Source organism: Saccoglossus kowalevskii, chromosome 2 (assembly GCF_978046115.1).
Source record: "Saccoglossus kowalevskii chromosome 2, keSacKowa6.1, whole genome shotgun sequence".
Taxonomy (NCBI): Eukaryota; Metazoa; Hemichordata; class Enteropneusta; family Harrimaniidae; genus Saccoglossus; species Saccoglossus kowalevskii.
This window is the reverse complement of record NC_140642.1, coordinates 29,708,383-29,726,821: the sequence shown is the minus strand read 5'-3', so window position 1 is coordinate 29,726,821 and position 18,439 is coordinate 29,708,383. Positions and strand designations below refer to the sequence as shown.

Sequence of the window (18,439 nt, the reverse complement as noted above, 5' to 3'; positions counted from 1 at the left end):
ACAGCAGGCTGCTCACCTGATCTGAGGTCACCGACTTCAATTTGGCAAAATCACGCCACCTGAGTTCCCGTATCCTAGATCCCTTTGCCTGTTTCTCCGAAAGACTGTTTCAGTTGCAAAGTGGAGAAACAGACGAAGGAAGCTGGGGGTAATGTCTACGCTATTTTCTTTCATAGCTCCATGATATTTCGACCCGGGATTTCGACGCTTATTTACAAACACTCGGGATAGAGATAATTGATAGTATTGTAGATAAAACAGAAAATAGGAATAGGTAAAAATTAGAATATTACATTACACGGATCATCGCCGATTTTTAAAAATATTGTTGTATTTGTATTTATTTAACAGTCATTGATTGCATTGTCACGGTGCGTGTCTAAAGTTTAACAGTCACTGCTTTCATCCAAGTCATCTTTGTCTCATCACCGAATGTATCAAATACCCTGGATTCAGATTGATTAGTCTGTTGACGTTACTGATTCCCATGTTCAATTGAATTTTGCATAATTCTACTGTTACTGTTATTTTTTTAAATCCCACAACTCAACCAGGGGTTACAATTGTCCGATGCACAGGCCTGTGATGAAAACCAAGGGAATGTTTTTAATGTGTATATAACTAAGAAATAAAGATTTTATTTTCAATATCCTCAGTAGTTATAAGTGAGACTTTGGTACAGATACGTATTTTGGCAGACTCAGCATACCTCAATCTGATTAAAATTCCTATTGGGCTTTTCTCATTCTTAATTTTGTATTTTCTTGTTTTATTCATATTTTTTTTTTAAATATGCCCTTAATTATATGTTTTAAATGTCTGGTAGCGAAAGTAAATTAAAAAATATAATTAAAAAAATACATTTGAAAAATATGGTTAAAATATGATGACCAATTGCCTTTTTTAACTTGCCGCCGCCATCGCTGACTGATAAAAAGCACGCCAATGTTTATTCTACCGGAACTTAAAGAAAATCTAATAAGTAGAACACTTTATTTTTTTGGCCAACCTTGCACCCTAATATTTAATCAGGCAATTAAAAGCACTGCGACTGTTGATTTTAGCCGTCAATTGAAATTTATAAAACATTTTAAATGTCAAACTTCCTACATGCAGTCTAGTATATTCACAAAGAAACTGCAAAAACCACACATTTATATAAATAATATAAACGATTATTTATCCCCATTTGAACGTAGTTGAAAACGGCGAGTACTCGTAATTTCACCTTCGTAAGTTCCTTCGCACTTGTATCTCGGACATGCCTGGGCATATCACAGATCATGATGTCATACATATTCACATGTACTTGGTCCTTGATCAAATTCGAGATGGCTGAATAGTGGCCATTTAAATGTAAATCAAAGAAAGCTTAGAAAGAACTCCTGTGTGCTGAACGTATTGGAGAGATATGAAAAAAAATAATTAGCCTGTCTCCCAAACAAGAAGCTTGGCAACTAATATTTGCATGTTATTTGAGATGTACAATATGAAAACAATGTGATCCACTTTGAGATGGCTAAAAATGACATAATCATATGCAAGTTTACCATTATTTATTAATCACATCTGTGGATTACCCTCAGAGCAATTATGAACTAAATTTAAATCATTATGCAAATTAGGTTGCTTTTTATCTAAACTAATCAGGTCTGCACATTGTACGCTGAACACAAGTCTTTGATGCATGTCATTTCCCCCCCAGATCAGATAGCTAATAGCCGACTGACGTCCATTTAGTTTTCATGAATGCTGTTTCAGGGCGAATGTCTATTTTAGTCCTAAACAAGCATTAAAGTAGCAGTATTTTTTTCATTTGATAACTAAATCTGTCAGTTAAGGATGGATTTCATTCAAACAGACAAGACTGTTCCTGATTGTATACACAACCAAAAAATCTAACAGACCAATCAGAGAGCAGCTTGCTTGTTGACATTTTATTTTCATCAAATCAAATTATGCCTTGTGAACATGCTTCGACTTTGGAGACTTGTAATCATCAATTGAGTGCTGTCTGCGAACTCACAAACGCCAATATGGAACTGCCTGCAAAATCAGTTGCTAATATGGAGCTGTCTGCAAACTTTGCATTTACATTGGACATCATGGAACACTGATGTATATCAGGGCCACACCTCTGATATGACAATTTTACAGGGAAAATCATGTCACACATATGCACATGATCTCATTTCATTATCAAATTGAAGATAGTTGAATGGTAACAATTTTGATATTAAAATTGCATCAAAATCAAGCATTTCTGCCATTTTGAAAGCAGATCTTACTCATGCTTGGACATATTTTATTCAAATTTGATACAGAACGGCCATAAACATGACGAGAGCTTGACGCATACTCTTTTTACCCCAGATCAAATTCAAAATGGCCGAGAGGTGATAATTTTATTTGAAGGAGCACTGTTTCAGAACCATATTTTGAAATATATTCAAAATCAAACTTGGACAATATGTTATACTGACAGATCAAATTCAATGGAATATTTTACTTGTTTGGATAGGTTTAATAAAATTCTGCAAGAATTTTGAATTTGAACAAATTGTGGTGCCACAATATGGATTACAGTTTAAAAAAATTGGAATTTATATTTATTTATTCTACATTAATTGTTTTAGTACAGTAGTTCTATTTCCAAAACAAATGCAGAACTTAATTTTGTGAATTCTATGTTTTCTTTGAATCAATCAAAGAAAGCTTAGAAAGGACTTTTGTTTGGCTGAAGTTATTAGAGGCATGAAGTACAAACAAGGAGTGCTATATTTACAGTTAGCACATGTGCTTCTATTAGAGCAAATACAGCATTTAAAAACATAACTGCAAGCAATGAGCAGAGTGGTTCCAAGTAGCTATAGTTTAACAATTATAATATTTAATGAAATAATGACAAATATGTACTTATGATTATTTTGGTCATATATCTTATCAGGCAACACAATTATAGCACCAGTTGCATATCCCTATCTGCAACAGTACTTAAGATAATATAGTTATGCATATTATCACATGACCATATAGTCATCTGAAACAATCACATTGATTTCAACCAAAAACTAATCATTATCTTAGAGCATCTATGTATCAAGTTTCATAAAAATCTGTTGAATGGTACTTGAGAAGTAAAATTTCAAAAACTTATCAGATATGTGTATTATCATAGAGCATCAGTGTAACAAGATTCATTGAATGGCTCTTTAGAAAAAAATAAAAGGCTTAAAATTGGCTAATTAATATGCAAATTATGTAATTAATATGCACAAGACTTCAAAAAAAAAAAAAACTAATCAGGTCTGCACAATATACCAGGGTTCCATGTACCAAGTTTCATTAAATAGTACATGAGAATCAAGTGAAAATGGTTAAAATTGGCTGATTAACAGCTAATTTAAAGCACGGTGGTCGTCACGCAGCACGTGTTCGAATTTCATGTAAATAAACAATGTATTTTACACGCGTTGTATACGTCGCTATGAGTCCCATATCGAACAGGACGTGACACGACGATCACCGCCCTTTAAATAGTTATAACAAACACCAACATTATTGGACATATTTTCTGTGAATTCATACCACCTCATAGAATAATCACAGCACCCCAATAAAGCTTTAATAAATGATTGTTATATAAACATAAACCATAATGCCTCATATATACAAAATATTATTTTATTTTTTATTCATTCATGAGTATTGCATTTTATTAACCACCATTATAAACCAATAAAAGGAACCAGTCTGATGCAACACTCAGACAGATGCAGAGTCAAATAAAATGTCCTTCTCTTCACCAAAAACTGCTGAATCGTAATGCTTGATAATAATTTTTGTCATTATGATTTGGATATCAGTTCCACTTTTACAATTCACTGTCAATACACAGCTTCTTGGCAGCTGGTTCGCTGGCATAGTTTGGAGATGTTGTATTGTCTTTTTCTGCAGAAAAAAAAAGTAAACATTATTCAATTATTACTACAGGGAAGGTGAGGAACGTTGTACTGGGAGAAAAGTATAAGCCAAACACAAAATTGTGAAAATGATTAAATTCCACACTCCACAGCTTTTGTGAGCAACCCAAAATCAAAATATTGGTGCAAACAAATATGGCAGTTAATTAAATTTGGCAGTGCATGTTATTCATCTTGTGTGATCATACGGACGAAAAGTCAACGTTTTACAACAGGGACCAAACACAAATATTCAAGCAACATTATACTAGGATATCGGTAGATGTCTATTGTTATGCAATTACAATATTTTTTGTTTTTTTAACTAATTTTTTTTATGTTCTGTTGACAAGCATACCTTCATCAACATCACTTGGTAATAAAAAGAGGACCTCGGCAGGAACTTTGAATGACACACACAGCATCTCTTTATTGGGAGCCACATCCCTGACATCATGGATAGATGCATTCATAATAGTGCTTCCCAAAATTCTCTCAATTCTCTCTCGTGAATCACGCACTGGATCATCAGATTTAGAAAAACAGTGACAATGCACCATGGGTAATTTTAGTTGACTTCTCTCCTCATCTGAAACATCCGAAAAAAGACCCTTGAATGCATCCAGGAATTCTGTAGCTAAAGCTGGCAAGTTCATTATGATGTGGTATGTTGCATCATCATTTGCTTCTTTTGATTTCTCCTTTATGTGTTTGAGGTAGTTGTCTTTAAAAACAACTTTTATGAATTCTCGGCCATCTAAATTAAAGCATTGAACTCTATTGTTGACTTTGTTCAACTTAACGTTCCGCTGCAGCCATTTGAATGATTCAGGATTCAGGTCATTTGCAAGTACTTTGCATCCCTTTTTAGCAGCTGGAACAGCAAAGGGTCCTACACCGGCGAACACATCATAGATAACATCACCCTTTTGAAGCATACTAACAATACGATCATGCTCAGTAGACAGTCTGGAATTCCAATAAACTTTGGAAAAATCAAATTCAAAAGTACAGTGGTTTTCTTTCGTAGATGTCACCATGCTGGTTTCCTCTCCAGCCATGAGTTCCATCTGGAAGAAACGAAACTCGTTGTCGATTGTATTCACTTTGTTTACCACCATCTTCAACCCTGGATTCTTATCCAGTATAACTTGTCCTATAAAATAAATTTCAAAAACCAACATGTTATATAAAGTGTAAATGGTGTTACAAGTTAAACTGTTTAGCTTCCTAAAAAGATAAAAGCTAAATGTTTCTGAGTATAATCTTTTAGATCCAATCATCAAAGTGTAAAACATAAACAACAATGGATATTTGTTGACACTGAAACATTGCCCCATGCTTCATTTATTGTATCAGAGGTACATTACTTGGGGTTTGCAACTCGCATAGTACTGTATGGTGACATCATGTCAAGATCCCATTCAAGTCTCTTCTCGTAGATAGCGAGACTGAGGCTACGACCTTCTGACATGACGCACATCAATGTTCAATGTTTGTAATGAAAAAAATAAACTTTTCTTGTCACTATCATAGTGAAAAATGTAATACATCGAAAATGTACAGAAAACATAGTTCTCGTAATCCGTCATATTGTGGGCAGCTATTTTGATCCACCTGGACATCCCAGTATCCTAGTTACCTCGGGCATGCGCATTCGCATTTTTTCCCCCCGAGTTGGAACGCTTATGCGAGAGCGAGATTGTGACGGGATCTTGGTATCATGTCACCGTAGTTACAAACCCCAAGTAATGTACCTCTGATTGTATACACTCATTTATTCAAACCATGAATGGCCAAAAAAGAAAGAATTCATAACATTTGACACAGAGGGCGCCTTATCATGTAAAATCCAGGATATACATGTTGGTACTAATGTTATTCCTTTCTACAACACAATTTTGTTCTTGATTTAAAAGTGAGAGACTTGGGACTATTTAAATGATGTAAAAGTGACTGATAGTTTCCTTGTGATTTACAATGCTAAAACTTGAAGTGGCCTCAATGTCAAATTTTGATTCTAATATTTTTCCAGGTTTGATTTCAGTAGCCAAATGTAACTTTGTGTTTGCCTCTTGTAATACATGCATGGCATGTCTATTACCTTATTTTTAAATGGTTGCCAAGAAATCATAGAAATCAAGATAGCCATGTGACTTATTTTGCCACCAAAATAGCATTTCACTCTATTGAATACCGATACAGCATCCACTATTCCTCTGACCCATGTAACCATGGTAAAAGTGGTTGCTATAGCAGCAAAGAATGGAACACTGTTTGGGACAGCAAAACCATGTCACATGTCGCTTTCTCGCTCTCATCTTGGCGGCCATTAGCGAATAAGGTCTATTACTATTTTTAAAATCTGACACAGAAAAACAGAAGAGATGAATTTTCATTAATTTGACGACATGATTTTTGTGAAATTTAATTCCGGCCTCAAAATATCAAATCTCAAACAATTTGTGGCAAAAAACACTTTACAATACACCCAACTGACACTACCCAAATATGTAAATGGATGAGGTTGGTGCATGAATAAGCTACTAAAAGGGACAACCTAATTATGTAAATGGAACAAGGTCTGCTACATGAACAAACTAAAAGACAACTAAACTACCGGTATGTATAATTCAGAGAACGTTTAAACAAAAATAGATAATCCAACTTATAATGTACCGGTAGTGGAGGAGATTGGTGCTTGAATAAACTACAAAAAGATTATTACTGCACAGATGAAATAAATCAAATAGGATTTGGTGGACACATTTCCTACCTATAATTTTCTTGTATTGCATTTGTTCATCCCTGAGATTCATGTGTGCAATATGACCCAACCTACTGAAACTACTGATGACCTCAATGTCATGGGGCATCACAGATCTCAATATTTCATCCGCAGACCATTCCTTGTAACGAATTTCAAGATCATACTCGTATAGTTTTTCTTCAACGCTGTTATCCTTCAAGATCTGTCGCGTTTCTTCACTAAATGAGTTCATATCGGTCACTTTTTCCGGATCCAACAACCAAAACTTGTTCTCTTCGTTTGGGACATCTCTCATGATCTTGATATGACACCGCTTCCGTTTCAGAATGTATTCGTCGAAACATTTGGATCGTATAAGTTGTGATATTATTCGTTTGTTTATCTTCAGGGCAGGCACTTTGACGGTGAGTTTGAATGCCTCCCTGTCGAGTACTCTCATACCGCGCACGGTGTCCGGTGGGCTAAACATGCGGTCGATGTTACTGAGTTGGTGCTGTAAGCTGGTTTGACACAGGCGACACAACCGTTCAGCGCTTGGTAACACGGGATTTCGGAATTTAATGATGGCACGATCAATGCAGTTGCGTTGAATTTTGATCACAAGTCGAAGACAGGCCTTGCCCGTGGTAAACAGCATCACAACCAGAGTCTAATCGAAAATAACACCACACAGCCGAGAGAGCATACACATGCTGCCGTAAGTAAGTGAGATCGCGATGTCGTGAACGCGGATACTGCCCCATTACGGTATAAGGTGAAGCCATTATTTTCCGGGGGTGTATGGACATAGTGCGAGTGGTAAGTGTGATTAGAACTAATCCGAAATAGTACTAGGTCTAGGGGGTGAAATGATACAGTACGAGTGGCATTGTTATCCGCATTGACAACGACGTCGAGACATCCCGTAATTATTGTCTGAAAATAAAATAATATTTGCAAAAAAATTGAGTATCATTTATTCATTGGCAATGTGTGACAGTGGTTACAATGTAAACTGAGAGTACTAGTGTTAGTAACCGTGGTGGAACTTCGTAGTTTTTACAGATTGTGAATAGAGATATTGTAAGATATGGTGTCGTGTGAACGTTTGTGGGTTATACGGCGTATGTAAGCCGTGGAATTCAGCATTAGTTTAAAAAATCGCACTGGCTTGTCGTTCTCTTTTTGGTCGACACCACGCTTAAAAGATGGTAGTCGTCGCGCCGCCCAAGTACGACATTTGTGTTGATAAACATTGATTTTCCCACAATCCAATGCGATTTTCTAATGAAATCACAAGTACGAGTTTTGGCCTGGGCACCACTTGTACTAATTATCGCCGGCGACTCCTTCGATACTTTCCAATCTTTGGTAACCTCTCGGTTTTTACATGTTGGTGTGCGCAACATATAAAATCGCAATCTTTATTGTATGAGAACCATATCTGGCGCATGTGTGGCGCGACGAGCACAGCCTTTAATGAAAATAGATCTTCAAAAATGAGATTATGCCGTATAATGCTGTAATTGACAAAGGGCTTTAAACAAAATATAAAATTTGTATAGGCGAGTTACTGAATGTGGTCGTTCGACAAAAATATTGCCCGTAACTCGTAAGTTCTGTTAACTGTTAATTCAATCATGGACGTACTAGAGATTAGTACGTCCATGGAGGTAACGTCCATGGAGGCAATTTACCTCCATGGTACGTCCAAGATTCAATCGAGTTACAATTTGGGCGTGGCCTCTCAGAAGTGGGCGTGGTTTCTATAATATGGGCGTCCACTCGACTTGCCGACGATGCAGTAGAACAATAAACATGAATGCAATCCAATATACAGCTGACATTAACAAATCACCCAGTATATACACTTTTCTGTCCCGAAATGAAAATAAATGCACACATTCGCAGCAAGTGGAATAAACTGTCTACACGTGAAATCGATATATAGTATATTGATAATATTTGGTAATCGTTGTCCTAAGTACCCAGACGTTTCAAGTAATGGCGTTTTATCGATAGCGCATCTGTTTACGCTTACACGTTCGCACGAGTCGTAACGTCAACGCAAACAAACTTGAGCGTGGCTGTGTGCATTCACATAAAACGTGTGTAGCTGATTCTCTCTAATGCATCCGACATACCGTGGTGCAATCCTGGAAACGATCTGGTTCTACAAGGCAGCCATACTCAGTTGGTGCGTGTTCAATCATGGAGCTGTAATGAGACAGCCTCCTGGTTCAATACTATCACTCTTCAAAACGCTGCAATATTTACAATACTAGTATGCGACTTTTATCACATTTGCGACTGGTCCGTTATTTTTGGTCGTGGGGTAGTGTGGTACTGGTGAACAAAATAGGTTGCGCAGATTTAAATGAAAAACATGTTTTTATTGCGTAAAATTAGAATAACAAACATATCACCCAGTAAAAGGGACCATATTTGCTTTACGATATATAAGCCTCTCGGCCAAAAATAATGGCCAAACCAAAGTACACACGGTGGGTTACACTAATGATGCGAAGTTATTTGTCAATACGCTTTAAAACTATTCTCACATATGATGTAAGTTTTGTAACACGAGAACACGCTTACGTGTATGCACGCGAGAATGGCACTTGCAACATTCATTACAGCTCCCTGGTAAAACTAAATTATTTTATAGTAGCTTGTACCACCACCAATCAGGGGTTACCAACAGCTTTCACATCCACATTATTATTATTATCAGCCATCTCTTTTCAGAAAAGGCCACCAGAAACATTTCCATTACAGAACACCCAAATAAGGCAGGTTATTAGGACAACAATTTCTCACATAGACAATTATGTGTTAAGTTTTCGAACACAAATTTAAATAATCTAACTTTCAAGCAGATGGCCAAACCCTCATATTACCATATTAATGGATTAGCTACTGCACTGTCTTGCCTTATCAAACAGTAGCTTGTAGATTTCACGACAGAGTTTGTACCTTGCTGGAAAGGGTCACATTATATGGCTCTGTAGTTTTTTTATGTCACCGAGATGACAATGTCATTCATATGATAGTACAAATGCCAGTATGTCGTCTCGCTATATTGTTTTACCGTCCTATTGTACTAGACTTGAACACAATTGTCATGTTTGTCAACATTGTTTATCAAGTTTGATTTCAAAAAAAGGTGAACAAGGGAAAGCAACTCCACTATTTCATATTTTAGCTGTTTTAACCCTACCCTTTTATTTAATTTTGTACATACATAACAAGCTCTACTCATTTCGTTCAAACGCACTGATTTACATCTAGGGATGAAAACACCTTCAACTTTGATGGAACTCCAGAAACACTATTGTCTATTTTTGAAATTTAGCATGCTTGTGGCGTGTACACTTATATGAAGAGCACTTTGGATAATTTTATACTGCATATTAATGAACACTTTGCATATCAAACTAAAAACATTTTTTTTTAGAACATACAAGTAAAACCTGGTATATACATTTTTGGAAAGGAATAATATTCAAACTACAATTTCAACATTTATAATAATTTCTAAATTTGATTTACTTTTTTTATATGAAGAGCAACAGTCAGAACTACTATTGTCCCAATAAATCAATCGGCACTAATTTTTATTATTTTTTCTCCTGATTTGTCATCGCTATTACTAAAATAATACGAGTAACAATGATGAAATATCAGGAAAATTTATAAAAAGTAGTACAAATCGATTTAGAATTTCAGTCCACAAGTGACAATGCCAGTGACATGCAGTGTAAGCAGTTTGCACTGTAGATTATAATGTTTGGCAAAATTACTGCCTAATGAATGTGCTCTTTTGTAGTAAGCACATGTAGCCAAACCTAGACAATATATTATGTTTTATGGTTTATATACAGTTAAAAGTTTATGCGCAATTTTCATCAACATTTTTAAAAATGGTCATTTTCAACAATCAGTCAAAATGTGACCAGAGTTATAAACTACTATCTTCTTTCAGGCCCGGACACAGATTAATGAAAGTTTTAACTGGTTGTGAAACAAATTTTGCAAATCAGCAGAGCAGTGACCACACATACAGGAATAGGTGCAACATCAAATAGACACACTGGTAAAAGCAACATCAATTTTAAGGATTCTAAAACAGTTCATCCTCTAAAACTTGTGCCTGTGAGATTCTCAGCAGCTTTGCCTTGATATTGGCATCTACATTTGGTAGGACCTCTCTCATCCTGACAGATCGCTACAAAGAATTAAAACAAAATAATTGTGTCAGGATATGTATAGTACAATGTAACCAAACATTATGAAAGGGTCCAAAAAAGTTCAATTCGTATTGGCATTGGATTCATAATATTTGTTATTTTTTTTAAGTGCATAGACTAGCATGAACGATTCACTTTTTGGGTTCACATGTAAAAATGTTACAATATACAAATCACCACCACGAAAAAAGACTAACCTCAATTTTATGAACTAAATCAACATCCCATTTGTGTACAATTAAACTGGTCACATGACCTGATGTTTGACTTCCAACTCGACCCACTCTACCAGCACGATGAATGTAATCTGACATGCCATGCGGGAAATCAAAGTTAATGACATGTTGTGCCTACAAAGTAAATAACTATTAGGTTAGAGCATTCAATAGGGCAATATATCTTTACAAAAAGAGTCCAATACATTGAATGAGATACAATATTTAGGAATATTGAGGAGGACGTTATAAGATAAATAACTGATTGAAATTTTGCATATAAACAAGGTATAGACTATTTCATTAGAAAATTAAATCATTTTTAATCAATTTACATTTTGGATTTAATTTTCAGTATCTAAACAATAAGTGTAACAGTGAATATTTTGATGATGAAGGCACAATTACATTGTTCACCTGTTGTTGATATTGTGAAGACTACTACAATAATATACAAATGTATGCTAGTGTTAAAAATATACTTGTTCAGTGTCAGAAATAAATAATATGACCTACCCTAATGGTATCTAGACCTCTGGAGCCGATATCAGTACAAACCAATACATTTTGTATGCCCTTCTGGAACTGCTGAAACAAACCATACCTTTCCTGTAAAATAAAAATAAAAAAAGTTATATTTGTATTTTTATTTATAAGTATATTTGTTTTTAGGCAACAGGTGTCAGGGAAAGGCAAATAAGTTCAAATTTTACAAACTGTGAAATATTCAGCACGTGTAAAATGCTAATTAAGTATATGCAGAAATACAGATATACCAAATTTATCAAATTCTTAATGCCCTATCATCTCAACAATGTTAGTCAAAGTTTACAATTTCAACGATAGAGCATGACTTTACCCCAGCAGAACAAAAGCTATCAATCAATGAAACACCCCAGTAATGAGGGCGGCATTTTATTTGATTATATGCAAATATACCCTTACACTGACACTGACAGCAACGGTGCAAAGCTCTGTGTGCATTTATTTCATGTTTCATCAGATTAATCATAAATTGCACCTTGTAGCAATGCTGTTTCAAATGTAAAAGCCACACTCATAGTCACTATCTTGTAAATATCACTCGGCCTTGAGCCATAAATTTGGGCTTAAAAAAGCATGTCTATAAGGTATGATTAACTATACTTATATTAGGTTCAAAATATGCACTGGAAATTACAGTATATACCGGTAAAATATACTGGTACATGATCATGCCATATTAATTAATACCTTGTGATTCATTCCACCATTCAATTTCAGTGCAGACACGTTGTTCTCTTTCAAAAACTGATATAACCAATTACAGGAATCTATTTTATTACAAAACACAACAACTGGAATTTTACATTTAACATCTCTTTTCACAAGCTCCAAAGTCTTTCCTGCAAAGAAAAAAATAGTAATGGTAAAAAACATGAAGAAAAAATATTTATAAAATAGAAATCCATGTTTCGTAATTTAATACAATTGTATAACATTAATAATTTTGTAAACTACCCAGAATGCACTACAATTTGGATCACATGGTTGGCTTTATCCAACCAATTTAGCAAAAGATGGAACATTGAAACAAATAGTCTTACTTGCTGAATACATGAATCAATTAAATCAAGAAATCCAATCAATTTCTATTTAAATCATTCATTCCAAGTGTTTAATAAAAGTCTGTCATTTATCTACTCTTATTTTCCAACCTGCTTTATCTTTGCTATGGATTCTGATGAACTTTTGAGGTATGTGTGGCATCAGATGATGTAAATGAGTTGTTTTCACGGTAACCAGAGATCCATCCTGTAGTAAGTAAATTATAAGGGTTGAAAATAAAATAGAAACAATTAATGTACGTCAATGATTTTAGAAGTTTTTGTATTCAGACTATCATGATCAGTTTAGAAATAAAATTATAAATGCACATGTGGAAACAGACAGTACTCTGATTTTATATGCAATTTCTGAATGCTCATCCGCCAATTCAGAGATACAGTGTTGTTTTATATTGGTCATGAAAACTGAAAACTAGTATCAGTCTGTCTTAAGATCAAGTCAGTTTTTGCTACTGACATTTTCATATGTAGATAAGAACAGTGAATATGTACATATACTGGATGAAGCCGAGTATCACATGTATTAATTTTCAAACTTACTATGAGATTATTACAAAGAACAACACAGTTGTGTTATAGTATCAACTGACACATAGCTGTGACCAATGTTAAACAGCATTCCAATATGATGTAAATACAACACACATTTTCCAATTAAAGAAGATGTCTGACTGAAACATATTATTTTCAATGCTAGATAGATAATAATTAGGATTACTATGACGACTCATACCTCCACAACATTGTCCAACATTTCTTCTGCATTTTTTGGCATGGTGGCTCCAATCATGATGACCTGAGCATTCTCTGTGTTATCCGCACTGTGCCTGATCTAGAAAAAAATACAGCATTTAAGAACTACATGAAGTAAAACGCCTGACATATTTCACTGCATTAGCGGTAGTTATTTTGTAATAAACAATACCATATTCATACGGGTTCATTTTGTGAGAATTTGTGTTTGTTGATTATTTTCTCTCAGTTGTTCTCACCCGGGGCATAGTATTTTTTTCACTTCACTCCGAAACTATATTGTGGTGATCACCAGACACAAATTCAAATCATGGAAACTCCTCAGCCCCTGGCTCACCCCAGCCCCACCCAAAAACCATCTCTCATAATAATCCCCCAAACCTTAAAGTGATATGAGTACAATAAACAAAGTGAGAATTACTCACAGATATTCGTTTTAGTAAGTTCAATGTCATGGTTCGAAAACTGTCATCTAACATTGTGTCGATTTCATCTATCACTACATAACGTACATTGTCCATGTGAATCCATCCTAAGAAATGAAAAACAATGTAAATACCATAGAAACCTTTTTTCTGAATCAATACAATAGCAGATATCAACAACATTTCATGTAATCTGATTGAAATTAGATGTTTTGTTTGGAATTGTTTTTTGTTTTTTTTTACTTTTTTAGCATAATGCTTCAAAATCTTTTTCTGGTTGCTAAATTTTTCACGATTAAAAAAAAAAATTAAATACATAATATAAAAGAAATTAATAAATAAATAAATAAAAAAAGTTGTAAATTGAATCGGCACACACACACAATTGTCATTCTTATTATTTGGATGATATTTAACACAGGGCCAAAAATTAAACCCACCTGATGTAACACATTTCAACAATGCTCCAGGAGTAGCTACCATCAGATCCAATGGAGAATCACTTGTACTATGTAAAGTTTTCTATCACAAATAAATACATACATAATGTCAAATGCAAACTCGAAATCATATGATGGGGCAAAAAAAAAATATCACCAATATATAGCCAAGTTGTATACTAAAACTTAAAATTGTTATATTACAGTAAATATACAATCATTTTTTTATTTGCCAGGATTGACATTAAGATTGTTAAAATTACTGATAGTACTTACATGTCTTCTTCCACCTTCCACTATGTTTGCTGACAATTCAGTAAATTTGCTCAATCTCCTAGCAACAGCCTCCATGTATACACAGAAAGAAGAGAATCATCAATCATCAATATATATGAACAAATGAATCAACATGGCTGGATTTCAAGTCAAATGACCAACTTTGATATCAATCAAGAAATGGGAAATTTTACATCAAATATTTCAAAATACAAAAATGTTGACAATGCAACACAGTATAGTTTGTCATGTCAACTCACCAACACTTGCTCTGCCAGTTCTCTGGCTGGTAACAATACTAAAGCTCTTGGTAAACCCACGGCTGATTTCATACCAAGCTTCTCTGTCTCTGTCTTCATCTGGTGTAGCATAGGCAGTAGATATGATAATGTTTTACCACTACCTGTCATTAGGGTAACACAATTCAGAATCAGCATAACTATTAATAATATGCATGTTACAGACTATTTTAAGATTTATGCATTTTTCAAAAAAATGTACAATGCTCAACTATATATACAAAATTAAAATATGTGCGAGTTTCAATTTGTTTTTTAGGCCTAATTGGAGAGAACAAATTCAGATTAAAGGGGTACATTCAGCACCTTCAACTTTTATAATACTTCCCATACATTGTTTTCATATTAACATTATAATAGTTGTACATTTAAACATAAATAACTGACAGATTGCAAGCTGATCTTAGCAAATAACAAAATATGATGCATGCATCCTATGATATACTATACTTTGAATAATGGTCAGACTAAAACGTGGCTACCAGTCGGCCATATTGGAACATAAGGAAATGGCCATAGACAGTATTAAATGTTGATCTAAATTCAAAACACAATGGAGTACACAATTATGCCATTAAGCATTGTCATTATGCAGAGATGAAATAGAAATGGTATGGGACTGAAGGGAGGCACACATAGGACCTTAATAGAATTGTTACATAGTATGAAGGCATACCCTTTCCCATATTGAATCACTGTACATAAGCTTACGTACAAGAGTATAAACTGACCACATACCTGTCTCAGCTGCACATAGGACATTGTGTCCTCTCATAACTTGAGGAATTGTTAAGATCTGAAAATATAAACAACAGAAGTTAATAAAGAATACATCTTTCTACACAGTAGATATTCATAAGAGATGTCTATAAATCTGCAACTTATTTGTATTTCTGTTTGCTCTACTGAAACACTGTGCCCTCACCTGCACATTAGTTGGTTGTTCAATTTCCATGCTGGCCAGTCCATTTATCAATGATTCATGGAGATGGAAATCACTAAAACTTGTCACTGACTCATTATGCTCTGAACCCTGGTCTGATTTCTTAGGAAAAGCAGGATTCTGTAGAACAAAAATATTAAGTAGTTGGCATAAAGAAATTGATATATTTGTTTTGAATTAATAGATTGTATACACTGAAATACTGATATGGATGAATGGAACTGTAATTTATTAGTCAGGGACATGGATTAATTTAATAGTTAGTGACATGGACTAGGTGATCAACTTGATTAGGGCCAGGAAAAGAAATCTATCAATGATACCAAGACTGAGAGATCAAAGTCACTAGTTTAACATATAATATAAACTGACAATAATTGTCATATTACATCAAAGTATACTTCTGAATCAAAATCAAAAAAGTTAGTGGCTGTCCCTTCGAACTAAATATAATGTAATTACCCCTCTTGTATTATTTATTGTGAAATGATCTCCACAAGATCGGCTGTGTTTCCATCCCTGTGAAGCCAACCTAGTGGGTTTGAACTTATTGAAGTGCTGATTCACATAGTGGCTGTATTCTGTTCTTTTAGCAGCGATTATTTGTTTACCAGGTTGCCCAGTAAAAACCCTTCCACGGAATCTTATCCTTCCTTTCATCTTCATATCTGTTTCAATCTTCTTGGCAATCTTAGTGGGAATACGGATTATGTTTTCTTCAGGCATTGAACATAAAGGCTGTTAATGAAATGTGAGTAAGAAAAAACAAAATTAGATGATCACTTTTACATATTCTGTGCTTGTCCACATCCAGAGAGATTGTAGGTTTGATTCTTGAGAAAAGAAGAAAACAGTTTATCCTGCCTACTTGCCAGGATCGTGACTTTCCTAGTCATTCATCTATCAGCTTTGTGTGATGTTTCCTTAATGCATTTAAATTACTCAGCATATTTGATGCAATGAACTTTAAAAACCACAAGACTTGTTTTTACTCATCAAAAATGTTTCACTACCTCTCGTCATTTCAAAAAAAAAGTTGTGTGGCTCTATCTCTCAACAACAATATACCAGTGCCCATTTGCATCTAGGGTCTATTTGCCAAATACAGCGGTATCTAAGAATCATATGATTGTGTTTGTTATCTTTTTTGGATAACATAACAATGTATTAAACCTCAGCATTACTGAAAGTTTATATTACTAAAAAAAAAAAACAAACAAATCTAATTCAGCATATTTGTTAACTGATTAAATAATATTACATTCTGAGATCAAGCATACAACTATAGTAATGAACTTAAATATGTAATATGTCCACATATGTCAAGATATATATGCAGGCCCATATTTGGTTGTATGAATGCATCTACGTATTACCCGGTATACTACACTGGTTATCATAAATTTTCATTGATAAAACTATAGCCAAGAAATAAACATTTTATTCTCTCACCATGGTAATTGCCTGATATCTGTCTACATGTGAAATTTACTCTCAGAAAGAAAAGTACTTTATTGGACCTCAAAATATTCAGAATATTCTTGTTCTGAATCACATACCGGTACATAACTAAAGTCAAGGTATATAATAACACATATAATAACTTACTGACGTGGGAGTAGTAAATCTGTTGTATGATAACATACGAAAATATTGGGTTGCACTAATGGAGTACAGACAACGAACGGCTGTCAAGTTTACTGCATTCGGGGGCCTGCTTTTCAACAGCAAGCATTGACAACAATGATCTGACAAGCTCTCAGCCTTCCTGCAATCTCTCTGCAAATAACAAGATCAACAAAATGTAATAATAATCAATTTATATTGAATAAATGCAGATTTTTTATTTACTTTTTTCACTTTTATTTTGTCATGTATATTTAGTGACACTTGACTGCTTTTCTGTGTCTAAATAAATAATGCTATAATTAATTACACTATATGAAATATGAAATTGCCCGGAGATTAAATTTATTTTCTGACTACTTTAAAAATGCGAAATTAATAATTCAATTGGAGAATGACAGTTTCCTCCCTACTTCAATAAACTGAACTCCCTACACTAAATATTAATAAAAACCCTGAGCCATGAAAGGATACTATTCGTATCGTGCAACACATTATCAAAGAATTCCCGATTTCAGAAATCTTGACAATGAGCCAACTCCAGGCCTGGCTAATGTCGATCTGAAAAAAAAACTCGATAATTATCAGATAATTATCAGAGACTACCAGTATCTCCCCTCCCAAACATTTTATTATTGACAACCCGTCACATAAAAAAAGGTGTCCTTATCGTGGGCTGCATGACACACAATACGCATTCATCACTTTTTATATCAAGCCTTTGAAGACATCCAACAGAAGGTTTATTTGTTGAAATAAAATCTCAGACTTACTACATAACGTGAGAACAAATTCCCATTTCGACACAGCATGCTTTTCATGGGGATAGCCATGTTTACTGCCTCGTTTTCGTTTCGGGAAATACCTCTAGCCTCGTTTTAGTGCAGTACCGGA

At 34.4% G+C, this 18,439-nt stretch overlaps 2 protein-coding genes across 2 annotated transcripts; both read right to left on the bottom strand.

Moving 5' to 3' along the window:
• Nucleotides 1–3,668: 3,668 nt before the first annotated feature.
• Nucleotides 3,669–7,434, bottom strand: LOC100370460 (tRNA (guanine(37)-N(1))-methyltransferase-like). Its single transcript, XM_002735173.4, has 3 exons — nt 6,739–7,434; nt 4,321–5,118; nt 3,669–3,951 (listed from the first exon to the last, which is right to left on the bottom strand). The coding sequence occupies exons 1-3, from the start codon at nt 7,367–7,369 to the stop codon at nt 3,875–3,877; spliced, it is 1,506 nt and encodes a 501-aa protein (XP_002735219.2). The 5' UTR covers nt 7,370–7,434; the 3' UTR covers nt 3,669–3,874.
• Nucleotides 7,435–9,083: 1,649 nt separating this feature from the next.
• Nucleotides 9,084–18,439, bottom strand: LOC100366709 (putative ATP-dependent RNA helicase DDX28). Its single transcript, XM_085494137.1, has 15 exons — nt 18,319–18,439; nt 17,528–17,698; nt 16,382–16,657; nt 15,902–16,039; nt 15,715–15,772; nt 14,938–15,080; nt 14,678–14,746; nt 14,402–14,483; nt 13,962–14,068; nt 13,517–13,615; nt 12,874–12,970; nt 12,410–12,561; nt 11,693–11,785; nt 11,159–11,311; nt 9,084–10,939 (listed from the first exon to the last, which is right to left on the bottom strand). The coding sequence occupies exons 1-15, from the start codon at nt 18,376–18,378 to the stop codon at nt 10,835–10,837; spliced, it is 1,803 nt and encodes a 600-aa protein (XP_085350263.1). The 5' UTR covers nt 18,379–18,439; the 3' UTR covers nt 9,084–10,834.

Bases quoted from the DNA above. Each gene is read 5' to 3' on its own strand.
- LOC100370460 (XM_002735173.4), bottom strand. From the start codon at position 7,369: ATGCTGTTTACCACGGGCAAGGCCTGTCTTCGACTTGTGATCAAAATT. The intron at 5,119-6,738 runs GTAGGAAATGTG...TTTATTTTATAG, and splicing joins GCAATACAAGAAAATTATAG to GACAAGTTATACTGGATAAG. The intron at 3,952-4,320 runs GTATGCTTGTCA...TTTTTTCTGCAG, and splicing joins ACCAAGTGATGTTGATGAAG to AAAAAGACAATACAACATCT.
- LOC100366709 (XM_085494137.1), bottom strand. From the start codon at position 18,378: ATGGCTATCCCCATGAAAAGCATGCTGTGTCGAAATGGGAATTTGTTC. The intron at 12,971-13,516 runs GTATGAGTCGTC...TACTTACTACAG, and splicing joins TGTTGGACAATGTTGTGGAG to GATGGATCTCTGGTTACCGT. The intron at 12,562-12,873 runs GTTGGAAAATAA...TTTTCTTTGCAG, and splicing joins CCATAGCAAAGATAAAGCAG to GAAAGACTTTGGAGCTTGTG.